The following is a 26,988-nucleotide window of genomic DNA, read 5'->3' on the forward strand; positions in this document are numbered from 1 at the left end:
TGAACACACAGAGCATGGTCTGCTTTTCATTAACAGAGGGTAATTTGTTCACTGGATCACTGAATCTGTGATTTAATGGAAAGGGTATCTTTTCTTAACTTCTGCCCCTTAATTTTACCTTCATGGTGGTAGAAAGGCAATGGCATTGCTCTGAGAAGCGTGTTTTTGCATTACTATCTGCTTGTTCTTAGCATGTGTATTTAAGAAGTTATATGAAAGACTGAGAGATAGCTCCATGTTAAAAAGTGCTTTCTTTGCAGGCATTAAGACCTTAGTGCTATCCCTAGAACCCACTCTAAAAAATAAAATAAAAAATTAAAGCTAGACAGATGACACATGCTTATATTCCCATCACTGGGAGGTAGAGGCTGCTGTACCCCTAGGGCTTTTATCCAACCTAGTCTACTTGGTATGTTCAGCGACAGTTAGAGACTTTGTCTCTAAATAGATGATTGGCAGATAGGTAGGTAGATGATAGATAGATAGATAGATAGATAGATAGATAGATAGATAGATAGATAGATAGGTAGATAAACAGTGCCTGAGGAATGTGTCTGATGATGTCCGCTGGCCTCCACATCTGCATACCCCAACCTATGCACACACAGGTACACACACAGACACAAACACACACAAGTTACTTGGAGAGAAACAACAATTATAAACCCCCCTAATAATGCAAACTGGCCTTAAAGGTGCCAAATGAATTAGTTTCTATCGTTTAAACAGACTTGGCAGAGGAGCATATGGCTAATATGAGATCCCTGCCAGGGCATGCAGATGTGCCTCCTACTTTGTACCCCAAAATGGAAAAGTAATTGGTCTAAGGTAGAGAAGACCTCCTGAAAGTGCCGTGACTAAAGAACTGTGGCTCTGTCCCTCCCCCAGCCAGCACAGGTACCAGCTGTCACCTTTCCTAGGCTCTAGAATCCCCCAGTTGGGACAGAATTGTGAGGAAATGGCTGGGATCTCTGTTCAAGGTTGGCTCAGAATAGGCCATGCTCTTAGTCATGGCACGTATCTTTCCATTTTTGTATCTTGTCATGTGTAGATTATTGTTACAACAAGTCCTGCAGTAACTAGCTATGGCTAAGTTCAAAGAAACATTAAGGAGAGAGAAAGGCCATCTGGAGGGTCACAAGCCTGGTGACAGAGGATGCTAGGTTCTTCAGAGACTGAGGATTCCTAAGTGGTCACAAAAACCAGCAGTCCTTTGCGCATGTCCATGTGCTGGGAAACAAGGAGGCAGAGGTGGATCTGTAGGTGGTATTGGCCGTGAACGAGCTAGGGAGCTCCCACGTCAGCTTAGTCTCTCTTAGTAGCAAGGGTGCACAGGACAGAGTTTGTCTTTTGGATAAATAAAGTCAACTACCCAGGGGGTTGATTTCCTTCAAGTAAATTACCCCATTTGCATTTGTACTTGTAGGTGCCCCACCCCTGGCTGTGACGGTTCTGGACACATCACTGGCAATTATGCTTCTCATCGAAGGTATGTAGACTCATCAGAACTACCCTCCTCCCCAGAGCAGCAGCTCCATCGCGACAGGGATGTTGCACTCCTGGCTGAGGTGCAGGCTGGATATGGTACTACTCAGCAAAGATCTAGATTTGCAGTCACAGGACTATCCTCTTGGGGGCTGCTAGGATGCTCATTCCTCCAGGGTCTGTATACAACCCTAGAGCAGCCATAGGCCACTAAAACATTTCCAGTCCGCCATTCTCAAAGAACAAAGGAAAAAAACTCATCTCCATATATGTTATAAGATTGTTATATGTAGGCAAATATTCTCAGATACACAAACCCTGTTGGTCCCTTTAACGTTAAGATTTGAAGCATAAAGCTGCACAGTTGCTGTAAGCAGGGTTGATGGCCACAGACAGGTTTAAGTTTCCATTCCCCGCAATGAGAACAGAGAAGCTACAGTATGACACGAAACGCCCAGCATGTGAGCTGACAAAAGGCGTCCATACCCGTCATCCCATCAGCATAGTGACTGCACACTCTATGACAGGTCCTCTGAGGGAAGAGAGTTAAAGGAAAATCTTGGCATATACCATCATAGAATGAAAGTAAGTGGAATACTTGATAAAGGTGGTGAGGCTGACTTTCCTCAAGGGGCCTCATGACAGGTTCAGGAATTCTGCATCAGAGCTTCAAAGCCTAGCACCTATAAGGAAAAATTGGGATGGACAGCTCGGGGGCAGGCTACCAGTAGATTGCAAACCATTATCTGAACTAAGGCTTCCTGGCTGACCCCAGAGCATCACTGCTGAGAGCAGCCAGAGTATGAGATGACCAGGGAGCAGGCACGGAGGGCTTGGGATTTTTACTAAGCTAGCTTGGCAGGCTTCTTGTTTACGCTTTCCTCTGCAAGGACAGGGGGGGGGGATCCGAGGTTTAGATTCTCAGACTTTGGTCACTGAGGCTGATCTTGGTCAGCTTCCGAGAACACAGGAGTTCCGTGGTGACATCCCTATCTATCTGTGGAAACAGAACATGCACATACTGCCAAAGTGCAGAGAAGCACATCACTTCCACCAGACTTTTCAACTGCATCAATGCTAGCATTTGTGAGTCGACAGTCCGGTGCTCTGGGGTTTCCCTCAGACCGATGAAGAATGGTGCCATGGCCTCCATCCTCAGGTGCCAATCATGATGTCTCCGGACTTAGGTCCACCAGGGCAAGAGAGATCTGTTCCCCTGACATCACAAGATGTGATTGACATCACAAGATGCACAAGACAGAATAAGGCACTTGTGAAAGGGTCTCCAGAGTAGATGGTTGGTTTATAGTAAAGAGAATTCAAGAACACTCCTTAAATATATAGTCAGGTGTATTCTTGTCTAGTATTTATATTAATTTATCTTAGAAAATAAATGCCTCTAGAATATTCATCATTTTGTAAATCTGTGCAACTGAAAATGGAAGGTTCCTGGTTACCCCACATCCAGTGTTTTATTTTCTACTTTAAAAAAAGTTGCTATTGTGTATCCCCCTTCGAACATAAAGCAGTATAAACATGTTTACTCATTTGGCATCTTGTGGCGGCGTAAATGAATGCAGACAGATTATAAAGATATATACAGCTTTAATAAGGAAATAGACTTACAGGACCACAGGTTCCCGCGGAGAACAGGAAAAGCGGAGCAAAAAAGGGCTGCTGGGATCACGCCCGGCAGATTTATCAGCAAACATTAGCCCCAGGCGAACACGCCCCCAATGGGTGGGGCTATATCCCTACATCATTTGATTTAGAATTTTAGATATTAGTAAGATACAAATGTGTCATTAAGATGTAATTTAGAAGAAAGCATGATGGTTCACATCTGTAATCCCAGCACTTGAAAGCTGAGGCAGGAGGATCACCAAAAGTTCAAGGCCAGGCTAGACTGCACAGATTTTGTCTCAAAATAATGTGGGAGTAGTGTATGACCATGTATGTATTATAATATTTTTATATATATGTATGTGTGTGTGTCTGTGGTGTACTTATATGTCTATTGTGTATATGTATTTGCATGCATATGTACGTATGTTGTGTATCTTTGTGTACATGTATGGTTTGTGTGTACACTTGTGTTTGTATGTGGGTATATGACATGTATGTATGTGGTATGTGTTCAGGTCATGTATGTATGTTTTGTGTCTTTGTATTTATATGTGGCAGTGTCCATGTTTCTGGGTGTACATGACTGTGCGTGTTGTATGTGTGTATGTATTTGTATGTCAGGCTTATATTTAAGATATGATCTGTGCTGAAGTAAACTCTGCTTTATCAACAGAGTTGCAAAGCGAATTTGATTTTGAGGAGACAACTTTGGGCAATTATTACTTTGTGACATTTTTAGCAAACAGAAAGTGGAGTGTACTAGAGTGTCATATAGTAAGCTCCTTTACACAGAGGTTGAAATAGAGTCAAGAATATTAAGCCAGAACATTACATTTGATTCACAGTTCTTATGTAAATTTTCCACTAGGGAAAGACTGATGTCACAGCTAAATAAGCAAAGGTCTGGGTAAGTTGAGCAAAGACAGAAGCCGGTAGTTAGATGTGTGCTTTCTTCAGGCTCGTTGTTTCTTGGCCACAGGATACTTAGAAATCTTCCTTCTCTTTTATGTTCCTGAATCCCTTCCCAGAAACATAGGCCATAGATACTTGCAGTACAGAAACCTTAGAGGAAAGTTTACCTAGACAGGGAAGCACTGCCGTCTAGCCCCAGATATATGACAGTTCAGCTCAGTTTTTAGTACCGAGCACCTCCGTGCCACAGTAGGAAGTGATGCGACATTCAGCTCAGCTGTTAGTACAGAGCACCTCTATGCCACAGTAGGATGTGAGGTCTCAGAGCAAGGATTCCAAGCAGGCCAATGGTCAGAGTACTGTCGATAGTTTCTGTTACACATGGGTTTGTCCTTCCTGGTATACACATTGCCTGTGTGGGGTTACAGGTTGCCTCTGTTCTATAACTCAAAATACACAGGAATACACAGCCATCTTTGTAACAGAAATGAACTGAAGTCTTGTCTTAGTCATTGTCATATTGCTGTGAAGAGACAGCAGCTCTTACAGAAGAAAGCATTTGATTGGAGCTTGCTTATCATGGCAGGCAGCCCGGTGGCACACAGGCAGACATGGTGCTGGAGAAGTAGCTAAGAATTCTACATCTAGATCCATAGGCAGCAGGAAGAAAAACACTGGGCCTGGCTTAAGCCCTTGAAACCTCAAAGCTCACCGCACAGTGACAGACTCCTCCCAACAAGGCCAGACTTCCTAACCCCTCCAAATTAGTGCCTCTTCCTGATGACTAAGTATGCAAACCCATGAGCTTATGGGGGCCACCATTCTTACTCAAATCACCACAGTGTTCCATGCCTTCCCCTTGTTGTTCTCTACACACTGGAAACAGGGAACCCATTCTTTTTTGGCCTGAGGAAACTGAAGCTCTAAGAGATGAATTAGAGCTAGAATTAAAGCTATGGTGTCTAGCTCAAGTGTCACGTCTCCATGGACCTGGGAGCCCAGAATGGTACTGGAAGACCATGGGGAGATGCAGCCCACGGGGAAATGGTATACCCAGAGACATGCTAGACAGGATGCAATTGGAACTCTCTTGATTCAACTTTGAATGATGTTGCAGCTTCCAGTCACAATAACATATCTGAAACCCCCTAAATTCATCTTAACAATACCTATGGACTGTGATGTCTCCTGAAACTTTCACCTATTACTTCCTCCTCCCACTGCCCTCTGATGGGCCTGGAAAGCTTTCACAGTCTACAGTCATCAGCTGACTTTGTCTTAGAGTTCTTTACCATTTCTTTGGCTTCTCAAAGATCTTCTGTGTGCTCTTCTGCTAAGAATATTCATTGGAGCCTTCTTCATCTGCAGTTTTTTTTTTTTAACACAGTGGTGCAGTGGCTTCTGAATACTCCTACCCCACAGAGCTTCCCTTTGTTCTCTGATTGAACCTTTCCATTTGCCTTTCAATAGGATCGTACTATAGCCAAGACATTCCCAAGACCCCTTGGCTCCTACTCTGTGTCTTACATTCTGTGCCTCCCATTTAAGTACCCCAGCATCTTAAGGAACAACTAATAACCTCCCAAAGCCTAGGACATCGTTTACTGATCACTTCTTATGTATCAAGTATTGCACTGAGCTTCCTACAAATATGGCCTCAATTTTCTGTGAGATTTTTTTTTTTATATCAAAGCTGAAATGAGGACTTGAGGCTGGAATACAAACTTGCCATGCTGTCAACTCAGTGTTCTCCCAAGCCCTTTCCTGTTGTCCTTCTATGAGGTGAAAGACACAAGGCTCCAGCCTAAAGATTGGTGGCACCGTCTCCCTTGTTCTATTGTGCTCCGAGAAGTCCAGACGGTGATCTAGAGGCCTAACCTGCAATTAGGAGAAGCATCCCAAAGAGCTGGATAAAGAGCAGGCTTGTTGGCATCCAGAAGCACAAAGAGAAAGGCGTCTTTGAGGGTCATAGAATCCGAAGACTGTAACCTTCATAGGGAACTATGGAAACTGCATCGTGGAACTTCTGAGAGAAGTTGTTCACTTGGTGCGGGGAAACTCTCTTCTCACGTGAGCTGGCTAAGGCCCACCCCCGCCTGTCTAACCCTAAGAAGTCAAGTGTTACAACAGTGTTTAGAGTTCTTAACAAAAGTCTACAACAGTTCAGTAAAAGACCAAACTTGACTGTTTTCAATTCTAGGACCATGCAGTACTCACTCCACAAAGCAGCAAATACTGTCATAAGTAGACCAAAAGAGGCTGTTGGTCTACAGAGGAAATCAGAAACTGCAGCTCAAAACTGCCTTCCTAGTAAGACAGGAGACAGAACAGTAGACAAACCACTGACACCAACTTCAATCTAGAGGCTTCTGGTTTTTTCTTTAGAGATAGATTTAGGCAGGGAAGGTTGTTGCTATTGCCAGGTAAAGCTGCCCTGCATAAGAAGTTGGCTGTCATCTGTTTAACCCTGGTTTAAAGTCAGGCAAACAGCTGAAGTTTGGCTCAGAGATAGGAACATTAGTGTGGCATGTTAGGGTCTACTACCAGAACTTCCTGTGATTGTCACATGTTTTTAAATATCTAATGTTCCAAGCAAAAATGTAAATATCTAATGAGCCCCTGAGTCACTGGTAGTGAACTGTGGGGAACAAAGTTTCTGCATAGAATTTATAGAATGAGTTCACATTTCAGACCAAGGTTCACAGAAACCTAGGATCCCGCAGATATTTATTGAGTGCATACTACATTCTAGAGGTCAAGCAACAATGATAACTAAGAAGGCTCTGCCCTCAAGGTACAACTAATCTGTGGAGTAGAGAGAAACAAAGGCCTGGGGGAGCCTAGAGCAGCTCCAGCAGGGCAGGGATTTGGATGTGAGGCCTGGTTTTCAGGATGAGAGAAACTGGGAATAGTGGTGCACTGGCTGTCTCCCCACAGCAGCTTTTGAACATACATGCACACTTTATTTGGTACAGAGGAAACCCAAAGGTAGAGGAAGAAAAGCTACCAGATAGGTCGGGGGCTGGTTCTGTTTAAACATATCATCTCTGAGGGTCTAAAAAAGCAGGAGTAGAAGAAGGAAGACCTTCTTTGACCAGGCAGAAGAAGTCTGAGGGAGTTGGTGGAAACTGAAAAGAAAACAGTACGTACGAGGGGAAAGGTGGGTCGGAAGGTGGATATGAGGAGTGGTCCATAGAACCTTAGAGTTCTCACAAAGGTTAAACACCTGAAATTCTCTCTGTCATTCATGCAGAAAGAGAAGGTAGCTGTTTTCTTGTAGATGTCAGTTTGTGTCTTAGGGAAAGACTGCAGATATTGTGGGGTCTCTATACCGTCCCTGGCCTCCTATTCTCCTGGTCACAGGAACCATGATCAGAGACATGGCCAAGTACTAGTAACAGGACAGACACTTCAGAAGCCTGCCTGGTGCCATCCCTAGACTAGTCTATAGTAAAGTAACATGGAAATCTCTGGAGTCAAAGAATAGTGATGCATCTCATGCCCTTGCTTATGCCGAAAATAGAGTATTGAGTCTGGGATTGTAACTCAGTTGGTAGTGTGCTTGTTTAGCTTACATAGATAAGTTCTCAGCAACATATGAAACCATGGTGCATGCGACCTGAAATCTCAGGATCATAGTACTGACAAGGTGGTGGGAAGAGAATCATAAACTTGAGGTCATCATAGGCTATATAGTGAATTGAGGCCAGCCTGATTGTGTGTGTTGTGTGTATATCAAACAATACAAAAAGAGTAGAGTACTGTGTCTCTTGAAAGTCCTTGGCAGTGGCCTTGGGGGCTTTGGGGCTCAGCTGAGGATAGAAATCCATGTGCTTCCTTAGTCAGGAAGAGTAACATGAGTATCAGACTTCCCAGTGCTCAAGTGCTGCCTGTGACAATGAGACCCCATAGCCCAGGGTTTCTAAGTACTGACCATAACGGGGAGGGAAACTGAACTTCACAGTGTCGGGAGAGAAGCCTGCTTCCTGAGCCCGTCCTTCCCATCATGTTCAAACTGATGCACACAGCAAATCCCTAACCGTCTCTTGCTCTGTGCAAGGCCTTGAGCAGGAGTTAAAGGTGCAGATGAATACAAGGTAGCTCACCTATCCTTAGGCTCAGCCTTGTAGGGGACCCTTTGGAGGAGAGAGAGGTGAACAAGGGCTTCTTAGTAGATATGACCTCCATATGGAGGCCAAGCTCATGGAGAGTGGCAGACATGGTTACATGAGGTGAATGTTCAGGGGGCAAAGCCATCAGGGGACACTGAGCTAGAGGTGGCAGATGAATGTCTTGGGACAGCAAGGAAATGGACAGCCTCACAAGCTATGCACAGACCAAAGCCCATGTCCAGCATGTCCCAGTGAGAAATGTCTAGGTACAGGGAGAGATGCTCAGAGGAGGTCTCAGGCATGAAGACTCCTTGAGAAAATCTCCATTGCCTCTATATCCAGAACCTAGAAAGTGAACAAACACATTCAGACTTTAGCATCCCTTCTGTAGGTACATTTGGGTGGGATGGAATAGCTCCCCGCACAAATGTGGGCTGCAGGGTTCTTCACTTCATCAAGATGGGCCTGTCTGCTTTTCATGTTACCTCACTATCCCTCCCTCTCTACCTGTCTCTCTCCCTCCTTCTCTCCCTTCCTCCTTCCATATCCATCCACAGAACCTTCTCCAGTCTCTTAATCTAATTAGTTCTCGCTGTCCCCACTTCTCAAACTGGCCATTCACCATATCTGCAGTACCTAGTCCACTCAAGGCTCTTAACTCCCTTGAATGGGAACTGACAGAGTATAAAGGCATCGAGAAGGCATAGGGGTTACGTCTAAAATGCACTCCCTCCGGCCTCCAGATTTTTAATTCATTCTCCAAATCTCAGGCTGTGGAGAAAATCAGGTCACCATTGATTGAGGAAGTTTTCTCCCCAAGCCTCAGTGTTTCATGTTTCTGAAACCTATCTCTTCTTCAGCCTCTCTGGGTGCCCACGAGCAAAGAAGAGTGGCATTCGGATAGCACAGAGCAAAGAGGACAAGGAGGACCAGGAGCCAATCAGGTATGGGGACCAGCAGGGCCCGCGCCCATTGAACATCCATGAGATGGGGCCGGTGGGTTCTAGGAGGCGTCTGCAGAGGTTTCACTAAGCAGCTAGGGCAGAGTACAACTGATAACTGTCAACGAAGCTTCAGGTGTCCAGGCACAGTCTGTGTCACCAAGAGATGCTCCCTTCCCCAGAATATACTGGGGACTGAAGGCTTCTGAAAAACCTTGGAGGCTTAACATGCTACTGAAAGCAAATGTCCTTCCATCATGCTAACGGGATAACACCAGTACCAGTGCTCTGCCTTTCCAGGGTGGGCTGGGGAGGCCAGCAGCTCTGAACCTTCCTCTGTGGGCCGAAGGGCTGCTGGATCTGCTTGTATTTCATTTTTTATTTCTCCCTGCTTTCCTTCCCTCCAAGGGCCTCAGACCTCACAAGATAAACTTGGCGGGTCTGCATTAAATTTCTATATCAGTACTGAAATAAGAGATAAGTTTTAACTAAAACAAAAATTGATGAAGACATAGATTATTAAGATAAACTAAAATGTATCAAAATAAACAAAAATATAGATTCTGTGGTATATAAATTTTTCTATTCAAAAAGAAATGTAGGGTTAGAGATATAGCTTAGTTGATAGAGCCCTTGCCTAGCATGTACAAGGTTCAAAACTCAGCACTGCATACGTGAGCATGGGTGGCACAGACCTATAAGATGAAGACAGGAGAATCTACAAGGTCATCCTCAGCTACATAGCTAGTTCATCAGGCCATCCTGGACTACGTGAGACCTTGCTGAGAGGGAGGAAGGAGAGAAAGGAAAGGGAGAGGGAAAGAAAAGGAAGGAGAGGGAGAGGAACTGGAGGGAAGTAGGGAGGGAAAGGGAGAAATGAAAGTGGAAAGCAAATGCACAGCCACGTGGCCCTGAGCAGCAGAGGTTGTGAAGTCAGCCTCGGCTTTCTCTGAGGCACACTGGGACACTTTCTTGGCTGAGTCTGGGTTCCTCCCATAATGTGGCAAGCAATCAGTAGTCCAATCCCAGGTGGGACCTTCCAGCTCCCTGCACCTTCTACTCGGGAGCCTCAGATGGCTCCTGAGGTATGCCATATCTCATCTAGCTTTGTGTCCCCCAAGAGCATAAAGCACACACACAGCGTGTCCTAAGCCTTGAGAGTGAAGGTTGATGAAATTGCCTTTGCATTAGCTTATGTTAATTGAGCTCCCACACTGACCCATTGGCTTTGTATTTTACCACCAGAATTCTGTCCAAAAGTGGCATTGTCTGCAGATACCTGCATCTCACCAGTGCTCCTTGTGTGAGTCACCATACCTCCCAAATCACAGGACATAGTCCCTTGAGCTGCTTGTCTGTCCCTGGTGTCCATTTCTAAAAGGGGGAAATAACACATGTCCCCACTAGGTGGTATCTTTCTAGGGCGTCTTCTTTGTCCTGATCCTCCTGCCTCTGCTTCCCAAGTCCTAAGATTACAGGCATGTGCCTCCACATCTGGCTTTTCCTGTTCCCTTTCTCTTGTTCAGTAGAGCATGGGTGTGTGTCAGTTAGTTAGTAAGTAAGTTAGTTACCGTCACGTGGAGTGACTTTGTTACATAGTCCACCATGCCCATGATGATAAAGACAATGAAGTTTGCCTCCTGTCTGTTGTCCAGGTGCCCGGTCCCTGGCTGTGACGGTCAGGGCCACATCACTGGGAAGTATGCATCCCACCGCAGCGCCTCCGGGTGTCCCTTAGCGGCCAAGAGGCAGAAAGATGGGTACCTCAACGGCTCCCAGTTTTCCTGGAAGTCAGTCAAGACTGAGGGCATGTCGTGCCCTACTCCTGGATGTGATGGGTCAGGGCACGTCAGTGGCAGCTTCCTCACGCACCGCAGGTGAGTCCCTCCTCACTTTGTGGATTCACTTTCAGCAGCAGTGGTGGATGCTGAAGGGGGCAGGCTTTGCCTTCTTCCTCAGCATTGATGCTGAGAAAACCAAGACCAAAAATATCCATCAAACTAACAAAACATGGAGATCTGGGGAAAGATGTGTAAAGCTTCAAATCTATCTCAGAAGCACAAACCACTTCAACTTTGTCTACCTTCCAGGACCATGGCTTTTGGGCATTGTTTTTAAACTCACAGTAAGAAGCAGACTTTGATCTTACATGAACCCACAAGAGCACACACATAGATTTCTATAGACTGCAAGATGTCCTGCTGGGAATTTCAAGCAGCCTATCCTGGGAAAAGAGGGTGGTGCTTGTCACAGTGGCCTCATAGCAGGTCCCTGTCCGATACATGAGAAACCTCCCAGGAAACTCAGTCAGTCCCATTCATTTCTGTTAGCTTAATTTGAATGGAAAGATGATGAATATCTTGAAAGAGACCTGCTTTGGGGTGTGTCTTGGGCTCCTCGAGAAAGCAGTGGGTCTCAATGGCAGCCCGTCTCACAGGGAGGCAGCAGGTCCCGTTAGACAGGGTGCTTGAGTGTCAGAACCCATGTTCACAGTATCAATGCCGACTAGCCGGGGAGGAGTCTCGGGGTTCCCCTGCTGATGCGCCGTGATGCTTCTTGCATACAAGTATGTTCACACACACACCTGGGTCTATATAAAACCACCTCAAATAATAAGCAGGCCAAAGGAGTAATTTTAGCCTAAGCATTTGTGATACAGAGTCGAAACGCTTTGAAGTATTTTTAGTTATTGAGGAAACTCCTGGGCTAGAGCAATGACTCAGTGGATAAGAGCACTTGCTGTGTGGACATGACTTCAGACCTGACTTCAGATCACAACATCCATATAGCAAGCAAGGCCTGCTCCTGTGTCTGTGCTAACCGTGGCACCGAGGGAATCACTGGGTCCTACTGGTTGCCGGCCTAACCAACCCCCACCCCCACCTGTGTGTGTTCCCTGGGGAAAGGAGACAATGCTAATTGGAGGGGAGGTTACACAGCAACAGGGTAACCCAGCATCAGCAGCTCCAAAGAGAAGGCTCTCATCCCCAGGGGTGAGTGAGCCCAGATGGATGCAGACGGTGGAGGGAGTTGTGATGAGGGCTTTAGATGAAGCCTTGCTTTTGTGGTTCTACAGAAGGCATAAAAGATTAGAAAAGGTGGTAAGAGGCAGGAGAAGGAACTGAGAGATGGGATGCTGAACAATGGGATATGTGATCCCAGATACAGCAGGACTAGGAAAAACTGGAGCATTGGGCACAGAAAAGAACTAAGTTTTAAAGCAGGGCATATCAGTGGACACTGAAAATTGTAACAAAATGTTAGGAGACTGAAACCATTCTCTATACCATGGAATTCTCTATTCCTGAAATTAAGATGGAATTAAGATGGAGGCCTTGCCTTGGGGGCTGGTGATAAGAACCATTTCCTCCTTTGCAGTGCCTTCCCAAGGTAGAGAGAGTGTAAGTTCTTTTTATAGGAACACCAATCTGATTGGGTCAGGACTTGCCTCATTAAGGATTCTGTATCCTGATACATTCCCATGGAGTAGGTTCATGGATGGGGAGGTGGGGATGTTGACCACATCAGCTGGGTGTGGTGGTAACTGCAGGCCAAGAGGGAAGGGGTCAGAAGTTAAAGGGTATCCTCAGCTGCACATGAAGCTGAAAGCTAGCTTTGGATACATGAAAGCCAAACAAAAACAGCAACCGAAACTATGTGATCTGGGATAGAGACATGGATTGGTGGTTAAACTGCTCTTGCAGAGAACTGGGCTCAGTTCCCAGCAACCACATCAGGTGACTGTAACACCAGCCCCAGGGAATCCAGTATCCTCTTCTGGACTCTGTAGGCACCTGACCTCATGTACACACACACACACACACACACACACACACACATTTAAAATAAAACTAAACCTTATTTTTAGAATGTTAACTTTGAAGCACACAAACATCAAGACTGTGACAGAAGAAATCTATGGTGGATTCATCTTAGCGATGTTGCCTTGAGATTGTCTGACACTATAGACAAGACATAGCCACCAGACATCTGGAAATAGCAGAGGGAAGATCCCCAGTAAGATCAGTATCTGGTCACACATAGGTCTGTGGCTGATAAGGAGCAGAAGTAGCATGGGGAGAGTGCTGCTTAGGAGACCTCTGGGAAACGTCTCTTGGCTGGTGGGCTGGTGAGGTCGGTGGTGAGACACCAAGGACACAGTAGCATTGTGACCAGGCTCCACATCAGGGCAGGCCCACCAAAAAAAAAAAAAAGAAAAGAAACCTTTTATCACAGAGGTCACATGACTGAGAGGGCCTCAAGGTGGAGTTTTAAATGATGGTTAAACTCCAAAATTGGAAATGTTTCGACATGGGTACCCCTCATTCTGTGAAGGGCTTAGGCAGAGGGCTGGGAGCCAAAACCAGACCGCTGTAAGTTCAGTCAGTAACAGTGCCCAGGTAGTCACAGTGGACGTTTCCAAAGCCCAGACCAAAAGGAGGGGGAGAAAGTAACAGAAGTGGGGAAACACTTGTCAAAAGAGAAGGAAAAGAGCAATTGAGGACATGATCCATGGAACAAATGAAGCCCAGTCTTGGTTGCAGGGAGGGGAGTGCTGTGACTGTCTGTGAGAGCACCTGGGGAGGGGACATGGGTGTACTGTGGAGGAGGGGAAGCTAGGATGCTCTGAATTTCCTTCATGTAGAATGAGAAGAGGGACTTGGAGTTCTGTGGTATTTGTAGTGTTGTGCTTGTAATGGTGGTTGTGGTGCTTATTATGGTGATGGTCTTGGCTGTTGTAACTGTTGCAGTATGGCGCGTGTTCTGCTATGGTTGTGCTAGTTGTAGAAGCTGTGATTGGGATGAGTCTTGCCTTGTTGTGGTTGCTATTACAGAGCCTGTGGTGGCAGATGTTGTGATTGTGGCTGTGGGAGTGTGGTTGTGATTGAGGGAGCTGTGGTTGTGGAGGCTGTGGTAATGCTGGTTGTGGTGTTTGTGGTTGTGAGGACTGTGTGAATGGTTGTTTGTAGTGCTGGTGGTTGTAATATTTATCCCAGTAGCAATTTGTTGGTGGTGGTATTATTCACCATGACAGTTGCTGTGCCACTATAACGACCACCATTGCAACAGCCTTCACCATCCCCACAACCACCTCAGCCATACAGCCTGATAGCTTCCCATTCATGCGCATACCTGAGCAGTCTTTGCAGCAGAGCTATTCTCGTTTAGCTCTTCTTCCCATGTCTCATTGCTCCTGGAGCAAAAGCAGCCTGTATGTCTAGACAGGAAGAAAATGGGAGCATGAGAAGGTTTGCAAGAAAGCTAATGTGTCAACAGATGGGACTGGAAATCATTCCAAGGCACCTATCAAACCAGTGAGCACTGGGAAGTTTAAGTCATAGAAATTTCCCTTCGTTACTAGTGTGGAACTAGCAGAAACCTTGAAGGCAGCCCTTTCCAGGCCCAAGGACTCTGTCACCCCAAGCTCTGCTTTCCTCTGTCCTCACAAGCCTTTCTCTCCTTGTCCTGTTGTCTGATATGGGTAGAGCTACATTAGGGCCACACTAACTTGATCTTATCCTTAAAGACTCTTTCTAAATAATGCTGTATGGAAATAACGCTCACAGCTTGGAATGTCAGCCATTCCTATATCCAGAATCCCTAGGCCTTCCCTGAGCCATATTCACCCCAGTAAAGGGAGGTGGAGAACCTTGGTAACTATGCTCTGCTCTGCAGACTGAAAACAGCCAAATCTTGACAGAAATCAGGAGCCAAAGGTGCAGTAAAGAGGCTCTACCTCCTTCTTGGCCTCAAATTCCAGCTGAGACATTGACCACTCCTGCAAACCTGCAATCCCTGCCAAGTCCAGCCCTCTAGAAAAGGGGCCTGAATCTCCACTAGAGCCAGCAGCCAGGCAAGAAATGCTGATGATCACTGGCACCTATGAGAGGGAACCAGAGCCAAGAACCTCAGCCAGTTAAGGGGAGTGTTGCTCTTCTTAACAGAAGCGGAAGCAAACCAACCCAAAAAGGAGAGGTGAAGCAGAAAGCAACAACAACAAAGCAAACAAAAACCAGAAATACCAGGGAAACAAAAGAAATATTTTTCAAGCTTATCATTTGTCGTCAGGCATAAAAGATGGAAAGAGTATTAAAGTATATTATATTTATAGCCCAAGGGGATACATTTTTTTAAAATCCTAAGTACAAAGGAAGGATTACTGGGAATGTTCAGGTGCAAAATTGATGACATCTCCCATGTATTGTAAAGAGATAACAGAATGCCATAAAATACATTTCAGAAGAATGCATGAATAGTTCAGGAGGACTAGTAACCAGCTACTAAAGAATGCTGGAGAAAAACAAGCAAACATACAAAAAACGGAGCTGAGATAATTACCAAAGAAATAAGGCAAGGAAAGTTCCCAGGTACAGATTCTGAGCACTCAGGGGAAAGACCTTGTTGAGAAACCAGGAAATGAGGGAAGTTCCCCATCAAGCTTTCCCAGAGAAATGGCTCCCATAGGAGATATAGATGTGGCAAGAAAGGGTTTCTCCACTAGGACGGGGAAGCTTCGTACATCCATCAGGGCTCCACTGACACTGCTGGCTGAGTTTTCTCCCTGGGAAGCCCGTCTCTTCTCAGAGTCTACCAGCTAAGTTTTCCCTCTTCACTTTCTTGAAATAACTCACCACAGATATCCTCACGACAATACACAGTGCTGGATGAAATAATAAGCAGCTTTTCCACTCTGACACACAGAACTGACCATCACAAACAAAATCCGGGATGAGGGAAGATGGGAGAAGAGGAGAGGAGAAGGGAGGAGAGAAGAGGGGAGATCAGGGGAACAGGGGACTCAGCAAGAACATGGGGAGTTCAGAAAGCAGTGGAGTCTCCTTTGCCACTCGTGCCTCTGGCCGGTGTTCTCTCCTGTACCACTGAGCCACGTCAGAACTCAGCTTGCTTCCCCACACCAGCTCCCACTGCTTCTCTGGCCTTCTTCATAGCCCTTTGTAGGTGCTCTCCATGATAACCACCAGTGACACAAGCTTCAGGGTACTGTCCTTGAATCCAGTGAGGTCAGCTCTCCGGTCACCAGCCTCTGCAGCTCCATCTGTCATTCTAATGCTGGCCATACCTAAGCTTCAGGCTGCTCAGCTCCACCCCATCCGTGGCTGCTCCTTACCCAGCAGTTAAATACTCAAAGAGAAATATCTGCCAGACTTCCTTCCCATCTCTGGACAAACGTGTGATATCCTGAGTTAGGGAGCCAGTGGTTCACAGGCATTAGCCCAGCAGCTCCAGATCTCCTAGGAACCCTGCCAAAATCACCTGTCCCTCAGGGAAAGTGCAGAAAAACCACAGAGGACGGAGGGCTCAAGCTGCTGTTGGCAGCTGCTGTAACACAGCATTTCGTTGTTATTATTAGTGCCTCCTTTTGTCCAGTGAGTGCTGCCGCACGTGGGACCACTATACAAACACTGTTGAATGAATGGCTGAAAATGGCAAATTCAACGACCGTACGTGGGCCTCTCTCCGTAGCCCAGGCTGACCTTGAATTGGATGGAGATCTGCCTACCTCGTGTGTGACTATGCTCAGCCCCTGGCATGGTTCTTGGCACTCTTGTAGTGTTCCAGTGGTCACTGCTGTTCGGTAACTCCAACACTGACCTTGTAGGAGAGCGCCAGCCTCTTTGATGTCCCCAAGCTTTGTGGAGATATTTGTCTATGCGACTGAGGAGGCAGGCTCTGGTTCCACCAACTGAAAAAGCTAAATCGCTTGGGTAGCAAGAACTTGGATCTGGGTGGTTGGTCACACAACAACTTCCAAGTACATATAATACTAATTGGTTGGTGAAGGCTGTTGGAAGAGAAGTGGCCTACACAGAGACAGTCGATGCTGCCCGTCTCCCATCTCTAAAGGCTCTAGAAGCTGAACCTGGTTTTGCTGATCAGATCCCCAGTGAACTCTCTGATTCCATGCTACCCTGGGGAACCGTTCTCCAGCATGTATGTTATCTTGTGGTCTTCTAAGGCACAGTCCGTTATTGAATTTCACGTGGGTTCTTAAAGTTTCCACTCTATATCTCTGAACTCATTGTTTTTTTATTGATTTATAGCTGCTTCCACCCAGGGTGGACTCTAAAGTCAGTGGATGAAAATGAGTCATGTATCTGCATCTCCTCCAGCCCCTGCTACCTTTCAAGGCTGTGCTGGGCAGCTGTCCTCAGAAGCACAAGTGAGCTGTAGGTTTTCTATGTTTGCTATGGCCCTGTCTAGAGCCATATGTGGAAGTGGCCATCCCAAGGGGTTCCTCAGACACAGTATAACTCTAAAGTACCTGAGGGAAGCCCCATAGTCCCCTAACATGGCATAGAGAGGGAAATCATAGAGCAAGAAACCCAGGTCTCCGCCAGTGTGGTCACAGTGCAAGACCTGGGGGAAACAAGCAACACCAGCCAGGCTCTCTGGGTCTCTAAGCTGATCACATGGTTGGTGCTGCATCCAGGCATCCAGACACCCTGCTTCCCCATGTATCCTGGCTGTCTGCCTGGCACAGAAGTACCTGAAATTCTCTCTCCAAATACTCTGGAGCTTCCTGTTTGGCACAGATTTGAAGCTAAAATCTTTCAAATTATGGATTAAGAGGGATCACAGGGCTCCCCTCCAATTGAGACAAAGAGAGGCAGGAAATCTACGGGGCTCACCATCTTCTTGCCCCTTCCTCGTGGTGTTTCTCTCAGCTGGTCATCAAGAGAAATGGAGCTGTGGTGTGGAGAAGCTCAGCATGGCCATGCATGTACCTGGGTGCAGGTGAAGATTCTCCAGGAGATTAATGTCCTGATGCATACTGGGAGCTTTTTCTCCTCCTTGTGCCACCACTAAAACTCTTGCTGGGTCCTACAGTAATACCTGGTGCCAGACTAGGAACCCCAGGTAAGGAAGAATGGGGAAATGGACATTAACTATGAGTTGCCCAGAATTTCTCAGCATTGAAACTGCAAATCTAAGCTCAGAAGCCTCCTGTCTTCATTGAAAGCACACTAAGCTTTCATTCAAATCTTGCTTTCTGTGGCAGGGAGTCTGGCTATGTGCTTCTTGCCTAGAGCAGGTGTGTGTGGAGTGCCCTCCACTCTGCTTGGGTCAGCCTGAGTACTGCCATGCGAAGAGGAGACTACGTGAGTGACCAGCAGATGGCAGTATGTCTGCATGGATTGGACATTACCTGAGGTCTGAGCCAAGAAGCTCAGGGCTCATTTTCAAATTTGACCTTTTGGGAAATAGACTTACGGGTTGGAGTGGCAGGACCTGAATGAGATATTGGAGCAGGATGCCGTGTTCTTTGGGTCTGCCTCTGTTTTCTGATTCGGTTACTCAAACTCCCACCCTGGCCTCATCCTCCTGTGAAACAGTTATTCACCATTCCCACCAGGTGGAGCTATTCACTGAAGACAGAAAAGCCACATAAGATTACCATTTCTAGGCTTTATGTTCAGTTCAATGTGAGGTGCCATTTTTGTTTGTTTGTCTTTTATTTCTTCTTACAAATGTAAAAAGGAAGATTTGGGGATTCTGGGCAGAAAATGCCCGAGAGCTATAATGAAGCAGAGTGGCCCAGAATCCATCTGGCTTTCTCCTGAGGACTCCAAAGAAAGGAACACTGCCTTAAGTCCAAAGCTCTACTTCAGGAGACCTTGACTAGCTCCTGATACAGCAGATCCACTGGGTAGCACTTGGGAACTCACCAGAAATGGATTCTGGAATCCTCGTTGTAGAGAAAACAGAAGAAACTAGAGACATTCTCGTAGGAGGGAACCCAGATCATGTCCCATGAAAGCTTAATCTGAGGAGGGGTATCATCTGCTGCCATTTTTTACCCCATCATTGACTACATGCAATTTTACTGAAGTCTACAAAAGCACTCTGAAATTCCTGGTGTGATACGCTCTTGGTCTGGGAGCAGCCTTAGATGCACAGGTATGATGTCTTGGAGTATGATCCCTGAGGGCTGCAGGTGTCCTGAATTGGGAGAGGAAACCTGACCTGGGTGCAGACTGTGTCAGAGGCTTCCTGAAGAACATGGTCCTATTTCATAGATAATTGAATGAAAAGAAAGAAAGTTGCATTGTCAGTACACAGTGTTGGGGCAGGAAAATAAGACCAGAGGGCCCTTGGGTCTATGCAGAGATGCAGAGAGGAGCCACTCGGATGCAGAACCTTCCGCTGACAGTGTGGGCACTTAGGAAACACTGGTCTTAAGGATCTGAAGAAACAAGCTGAGGTCTCAGGACCATTTCACGGGGTGTCTGGTGAGTTAGGTTAAGCCCTGCAGTTCCATTAGGAGACATACGTGGGCCCCAGGAAAGGTGACTGTGAAAAATGACAGGTGGCTTAGGATGTATCCTGAGGCAGCAGCCAGAGTGTACAGTAAGGAAAAGAGGCAGGGCTCTGGAACCCAGCACCCCACGCTCTGAAACGCTCTGTCCAGCTTCCTAAAAATCAGAAGCAAGAATGGCTAGAGGCTTGCCTCGGAGAAGATGGTAACTGCCATAATTTGGTAGATTCATGCTCTGTGGGGCTGAGCCAGGCCTGAGGCTGGAGCAAGGTGCTGTCCTTGTCCATAACCACAGTTCTGGGAATATCTGCAGGAAGCTTTACTAGCTCCTCATGCCCATGTCGGACCTACCCTGGCACTGGGGATGGGTAGCTTCATCAGACATCAGGCCAGAAGCTCTCATTTCAGGAACTGACTAGCAAGACTAAAGCAGCAATGTGCAGAAGTTACTGCAGTCTTTAAACATTTGCCCGGTTCTAGTATGACTTTACTCTCCTTTCACAAGTGAACCAACACAGCTATTTACAACACATGCCCTTGATACATCCTCGCCAAAAACTGACAGAGATCCCACAGATCACACTGTGGCTGACGCCTCTTGTCCCTGGGATGCCATAACTATCATTTATATTAATTATTATTCATTTATAATATAAGCCATACAGTGGCATACCCCAGGCATTACATGTATGTTACAAGCAAAGCTGTAAACGATACCCCACCCCAGCAAAGCTGGTCATATCTGAGCTCGGTGCTTATGATTATGCGCATAAATGGTGCTGATAATGTAACTGTGAGCAAGCAGCTGCTGCAGAGTCTGGCTGTAGGAGACTTCTGTTATTTCAGAGTGAGGTCCTTCTAATTGTCCAGAGAAATCTAACTGTAAAGCAGTTGCGGTGTCCCATGACAGTGGCCTCATCCAACAACACCTCGTGTTTGTACAAGCACACAGTGATACACTCGCTTGTACACATCACCTGGCATTGCATTTTTCCAAGCACACGAAGGGGCCAAGGGAATGGGACTGGGACTGTTCCGCATGAGTAGCAGCAGCAGTAGCAGCAAAGGTGTTAGAGGCTGGCTTTTCAGTAAGAAAACATGCCAAGAGCAGTCTCCTGGAGCCTGCAGGCCTGCTCCCCAGCGGAAGAATTCTAAGCAGTGGACTTAGTCTAGCCTCGACTAGCCTTGACCTCTTCTTGTGACTGGAACTGTTCTTGAATTCCTAATCTTTCTGCATCTGCCATCCAAGTGCTAGGATCATAGGAATGTGCCACCATACCCAGGCCAACATGGCAAGGTTTTACTTTGGGGGGAGGGGCTTCACAAGTCTTCTACTGCTCTTCATTTATAATATGAGTCTGAAGCGCACAGTCAGAGGTGACTTTATCAAGACAATGGGAAACTTCAGCTTCAGCACCCCACTGCTGTCGGATTTCAGAACTGTAGTGGGGTCTGCACATAGCTGCGGGCCTTGAAGGAATCATGAGTAGGTGATGCCCCATGCCTGATGGGTTCCTCCTTTCTTGGTGGGGTCCTCCTTTCCCGGTGAGGTCCTCCTTTCTTGGTGGGGTCCTCCTTTCCCGGAGGGGTCCTCCTTTCTTGATGGGGTCCTCCTTTCCCGGTGGGGTCCTCCTTTCCCGGTGGGGGTCCTCCTTTCCCGGAGGGGTCCTCCTTTCCCGGTGAGGTCCTCCTTTCCCAGTGGGGTCCTCCTTTCCCGGTGGGGTCCTCCTTTCCCAGTGGGGTCCTCCATTCCCTGTTGCACTGCCAGCGGAAGAGCCTGTGTTTTGATGGGCATGAGGAGGCCCACATATTCCATCCATGGAGAAGAGCTTAGTATAAAGGACATGCCTTTCTGGCTCCAGCAGACACTCAGCCAGGAGAGCCTCTCTGCAAAGGCCCCATCAGACATGTCCATCAGAGGTGCAGTGGAGAGCGAGGGTGGAACTAGATTAGGCATAGTAATTAAAGAATCACCAGAGAGCCATGTATTTATTACTGTGACCAAGAGGAACTGGCGGGGGGTGGGGGGTGGAAGGACTCACTTTGGCTCATGATCCAGAGGAAGCAGTCTATTATAGAACAGCTGCATGGTGGCAGCAGCTGTTCAAGGCTGTGGGGGTGAGAACTTGCTCACATCTGGGCACATCAGGGTACAGAGAAAAGGGAATGCACTCAACTGTCTCCTTCTTCTAAAACCTTTCCTGTTTAGTCTACAATTCTGGCATGTGGAATGGTATTACTGACATTTGGGATGACTCTTCCCTCCTCAGTTAGGACTCTGTAAATGCCTTCCTTTGAAGGTATTTCACAACCGGAGGTGTGACTCCTAGGCAATTCCAAATCTAGTTCTAGTGATAACGCAGAAGAACCATTACAGCGGGGCCACCTTAAAACCAGGCTGCACTGCTGGTTAAGTAACAAGTCTGGTTTCAGAAACCATGGTGACAGTATTGTAGTTGACTTTATACCTGCTTCCATCCCAAGCAGTTAGTGGAGGGAGGGGTGAAGGGGAGCTTGCTATGGGGTCATGATAACCAAAGCTGGCTCGAACGTTCTTACACTACTTTGTTTTTATGTGTTTGAGATTGGGTTGGACCTTATTATTACATAAATTTGATGCTGCTCACAAGAAACAAGTTTTTAAGAAATATAATCACCTCATAGAAGCTGCAAAAACTCTATGAGTTATACCAGAAGGAGCGTGTGTCCCTTCATCTCATATGCCCGCTCTGGAGATCCCAGTCCTGAGGCGACACTAAGCATGCACCCACAGTCAGCCCATGAGCATGCTACCCTTGTGTGTATGTGCTGGCACACGGCGCCATTCATCTGTGTTTCTCAGCAACCCTATGATAGCAGTTGAACTGATAAAGAAACACTGACTCACCACCTGTCACTGCAGAGCTTGGGCTCTGCTGAAGCCCATGGCTAACAGCCATCTCTTGTCTTATTAACAGCTTGTCAGGATGTCCAAGAGCCACCTCAGCAATGAAGAAAGCAAAGCTGTCTGGAGAACAGATGCTGACTATTAAGCAGCGAGCCAGCAATGGTAACCACACCCTGGGGTCCCCAGCATTCCTGCTGTTTAGAGAGGTGGGATGTCACTGCCTGCCATCTCTGCATCAGTGACTTAGCCCACTGTTCTGAGACCACAGAAGCAGAGATAGATAGACTAGCCTCTATCCCATATCCCAGGATCTCGAGCAGTGGGGCAGCTTTCTCACCAAAACCATGGCACACCTTTCCTTCCTCTTTCCTTGGGCTCCCGTTCTTAAGCCTGTAACCTAGGAGCTAGCATTAGAGCTCTAAGGACACAAAACAAGGGTAGCTGCCTCCTTTCGGCCCTCTCCTCTCTCTCAGCATGTTCAATAACTGATTGTCTTGAATTCATCTTCAAAGTCCACCCACTTCAAGAAGCCCTACTGCTGCCAACTAGCTTGTATGTGTATACAAAGTTTACCAAGGAAGATCAGAGACTTGGGGAGGATTTTGTACCATCTAAGCCACATTAGTCAATAGATCCTAGACACACCCCATAGTCTATCCTCTTGACTTTTGGATCCCATAAACAGTTCAGCCACTAGCTAAAACTAATTTGCAAGCTCAGTCAATGCTGTGGCACATTAGGAGTTATCTATAGATAAGCACGAAGAGAGGCAGCAGCTAAGTGCCAGTGCAGTCCAAGCCAAGATGGAGGAATGCTCCAACCTGTCATCCAAGCCAAAATGGAGGATTGTTCTGTCTTGTTGTCTGGGGTCTCAAACTGTAAATGAGTTTCTTCTTATGGTATAGCTACGTGTTTCCTTTGTGTATCTGTTGGTGAGTTTTCTTGTAGGAACAGGTCCTCGGGTATAGAGATGAAACACTGACTAGTGTTTCTGAGAGTATGAAGCCATGATGTCCCTTGCAGAAGGAATGCCTCCTGTGAGAAACATTAATGTGCTTCAGGATATGGGTTTAATTTTGACCCATGGACTAAAGAGTCTTTCTTAAAAACACACAGGACAGGGCTGGGGAAGAAAGCTCGGTAGGTAGTCTCTGCTCTTCAAACATGAGGACATATATTTGGCTTCCTAGAACCCATGAGAAAAGCCAGTGGTGAGAACATGCTCCTGTAACCCTAGAGCTGTGAGGAAAGAAGACAAGCAGATCCCCGAAGCTCATTGGATAGCCCGGATAGCCCAATCAGTGAGCTTCTAGTTCAGTTATTGATTCCTTTAAAAAAGGTGAAAGAGAAAACAACCAAATAAAGACATCTACAACAGAACTTGAGCCTCCACACATACACACACCTTTTCACATAACACCACACATAAGCAATAAATAAATAAATAAAATTAAATGAAATAAAATGAAAGCACATAGAAGAAACACATAGGACCTGTCAGTTATTGAAGAGCTGACCAGAACCAGGATGTCTGTGTCTGGCAGCACCTCCTAAGTTTCCCTAAAACCTAGGGCTCAACACTCACCCAAACTGGTCCCAGTAAGAGACCCAGGGCTCAGCACTCACCCAAACTGGCTCCAGTAACCACTAAGCAGAACCTGTGAGGAAGATTTGCAAAGTAGTGGGATGTCCTCACCAAGGAGCAGAAAGTGTCCTTACTCAGAAGCTGTCACCCTGAAGCAGGAAAGGTGGACTCTGAGGCCCCTTTCATATGACACATCCTAACTCAGAGCTCTGAATGCACTACAAATATAGTAGCCAGGGCTGAGAGATCCTCACACCAGACTGGTGGATTCACGATGGCATCCCAATTCAGACCCTGGACCCTAAGTTACATCTCTGGTCAATGGCTGTCTCCTCTAACCCCAGCAGAAGGACAGTTACGGTGTACAGATATGTAGGCTTATCATTTCATATTATTTGATAGAACCTTTTCTCTGCCAGTGATAGGGATAAATATTAGCCTGTGGCTCATCGTTCTCCAGAGACACACCCATAGATGTAGTGCAAGCTTAGGGACTTGAGGTGCTGTGAGCCGGTGTCCCTTCAACCCAATACAAAGGCCAGGGAAATAGAGGTCAGCTAGAGTTTCTGCTTTCCAGAAGGCCTGGGACCCATCTGCATGCTCTCTTTTTGAAGCCCCAAGTAGTCAGCACGAAGAGCTTGCATTGAGACACCTGCAGGCAATGTCCACCACTCTCTTGCTCACTAAGAAGCCAAGTTCCTTGCCAGAGAGAAGATAGGCGCTGAACTCCAGCGAGGCAGCAGGCACTGGCTAGACATTGAGCACTGCGTTTTACAGACTAGGCCTGGCGCTAAGGCAGACATCTCTTAGTAGCTCACTCGAAGACTGTACCCACAGGATACTCATTAGTGAAGAAAGTGGCCATTAGACAAGGGGCAGTTCAAGGGAGATGAGAATGAAGAAGCCTGGGGACAAACGTACATGTCCTAGAGAAGGGACAGTCACACTGAACAGCGCTATCCAGGCAGCATGAGCAACCAGCTCTCAGCTTCAGACTTTCACCCTCTGTTGGCAGCTCTGTTTGTTTTAACCCTCTATCTTACAGTAAAACAATTTTGTTTTCTACCCATCAAGAGCAGCCCCAAAGGCTCAACCACCACAGACCTGTTTCTTTTTCTTCTCTTCCTGGACTCTTGGCCAAATTCTACCTCTCTTCAGCCAGGCTTCAGTGTTCTGAAGTGCTGCTGGCCTCCATCGTGGGCCCTTCTGTCTGCAAAGTTTAAAAAGAGATTCTGTAAGGCCTGGCCTACCGCATTATTATCCATTGGTCGGCAGGAGGGGCAAGTGGCCAGTAATAGCCACAAGCCCAGGACTGGCGTGTTTGAGAATAATGGCACCTGTAATTCTTCTGTACTTTGTGTGTCCTCAGCCGTGTAAAAGCACATAGTCCTAAACAAGAGGATCCCTGTCACATTGGCATTGACTATACAAAGGTGCCAGCAGTAAAACACAGCAGACCTGATATTGGAAATGCCTTTTGTTAATACAGATTAGTCATATGCCTGGGTTCTCCAGGGCTGGCCTAAAGAGACACCTTGCACATTGGCAGTCGCTGGCCTGGACAGCTCAGCCTGAGGTAGTCAGGTTCACACCCTTCCCAACTTGTGAACTCTGGGGTCAGAGTCTCTTAGGGCTCCATGTGGAAGCCTGGTGTGCCCAGGATGATACAATCAAAACTGAGCATGGTAGGATGCTAAGCACAAAAAGTGGTGAGGGGTATAACTAGGCATAGCAAGAGTCTGCAAAGCAACTTCTGCCCAGCATCAAAAGGCCAGATCCTAAGGCTTTGGGCATTCAGCTGGAGCTCTTACCAATCAGTACAAAAGCTATCTTACCAAGGTTCTTTCTAAAAGGTCTTCATGTTCTCTAAGTTCCTTGGTCATACAGCAAACTGGGATGAGGAAAAAAAGACATGCACACAGTGACTCTTTATAAATTCAATGATACATTTCTCAAGAAAATTTAATTTCGTGTAGAAAAGAACAGAGAAAACAATGTCTTTCTGCTGCAATGTTTTCAGGCACTTTAGCTCTAACACGATGATTTTTGCCATTTCAGGTATAGAAAATGATGAAGAAATTAAGCAGTTAGATGAAGAGATAAAGGAACTTAATGAGTCCAATTCCCAAATGGAGGCCGACATGATCAAACTCAGAACTCAGGTAACAGTTTGTGAAGCCGCAATCCTAACTCCAGCATGGAGCCTGCTTCTTGTTCTCTGTGGTTACTGAGAAAGTATGTCCCTATGTGCTTAAGGTGGCCTAGAGCTCCTGTGATGCTCCAGTATCGACTTTCAGAGCATTGGACTTACAGACATATCCCTAGCTCCAGTGCTAGCTCCGTATGAAACTTTCAAATCTACTTCTCACAGAGCTACAACCCTTGTCCCAATGACAAACCCAAGTTCTAGGCCTGTGATGTCTAAGTTTTAGTATTAGCAATTCAGCCTCAGTTCTTGTCTTAACAAGTCTCTGTCCTAGTAGGAATTTGTGCTGTTGCTTGGAGAAGGACTGGAAGCACCTCCTGGGGAAGGTGCAGTTTCTTTGTTTTCCCATGTGTTGTCCACCTACCTATGTATGCTTCTGTGTCCGACAAGACCTTATTGTGGGTAGCCATTCCCAGAGTATCACTGTTCTATGAAAGATGTGGGTTTTCTCTCAAGGGGTTTAGGCCCTAATGCTATTTGATCATTTTGCATCATCAGCAGTGATGGTGGAAGCTCCTAAGATTTCTAAGAAGCATTGCCTATTGCCTGTGTCTCTTAGCATGTGGGCTGGTGGGAAGCTGGCCCTGCATTATATTGAATTCCCAGGGTTTCATGGCCGACTGGAAGGGCAAGAGAAGTTCTTGGAGCACTTGCATGAGTGTCTACTAACAGAGGAACCTTCCCAGGCCTGCGTGACAATCACTGTGGCACTCACTGTGTCGCCATGGACACACATGTCACACATGCCCACTCAGATCCTGAGTGAAGCACTTTTCTCCTCTTAGGCTGCACATTAACGTAGAGGTAAACCGGAAACAGACTAAGGCTGAAATAACTTGTCAGGATCACACTGGAGCCAGAACTAGACAAAGTCACAGCAGCTGTGGTTTCACTTGGGTGACTGGAGTCTTGCTCAGGAAGAGCCAAGGCTTAACTCTGGCAAAGAACTAGGTCT

The 26,988-nt window shown here is 46.5% G+C and overlaps 1 protein-coding gene across 19 annotated transcripts in view; it reads left to right on the forward strand.

Annotated features, from left to right (window-relative positions):
• The window catches only part of Myt1l (myelin transcription factor 1 like), a 390,358-nt gene that overhangs the window by 355,534 nt on the left and 7,836 nt on the right, over positions 1–26,988 (forward strand). For 13 of the 19 annotated variants that reach the window (XM_057765426.1, XM_057765434.1, XM_057765408.1 and 10 more), the window contains 5 exons: positions 1,427–1,489; positions 8,996–9,079; positions 10,732–10,953; positions 22,313–22,404; positions 25,886–25,995. In XM_057765426.1, the coding sequence (XP_057621409.1) occupies positions 1,427–1,489; positions 8,996–9,079; positions 10,732–10,953; positions 22,313–22,404; positions 25,886–25,995 (571 nt within the window). The remainder of the gene's footprint in view (positions 1–1,426; positions 1,490–8,995; positions 9,080–10,731; positions 10,954–22,312; positions 22,405–25,885; positions 25,996–26,988) is intronic. The other 6 variants (XM_057765459.1, XM_057765477.1, XM_057765494.1 and 3 more) reach the window with 2 other exon arrangements.

Source organism: Chionomys nivalis, chromosome 1 (genome assembly GCF_950005125.1).
Source record: "Chionomys nivalis chromosome 1, mChiNiv1.1, whole genome shotgun sequence".
NCBI classification, from domain to species: Eukaryota; Metazoa; Chordata; class Mammalia; order Rodentia; family Cricetidae; genus Chionomys; species Chionomys nivalis.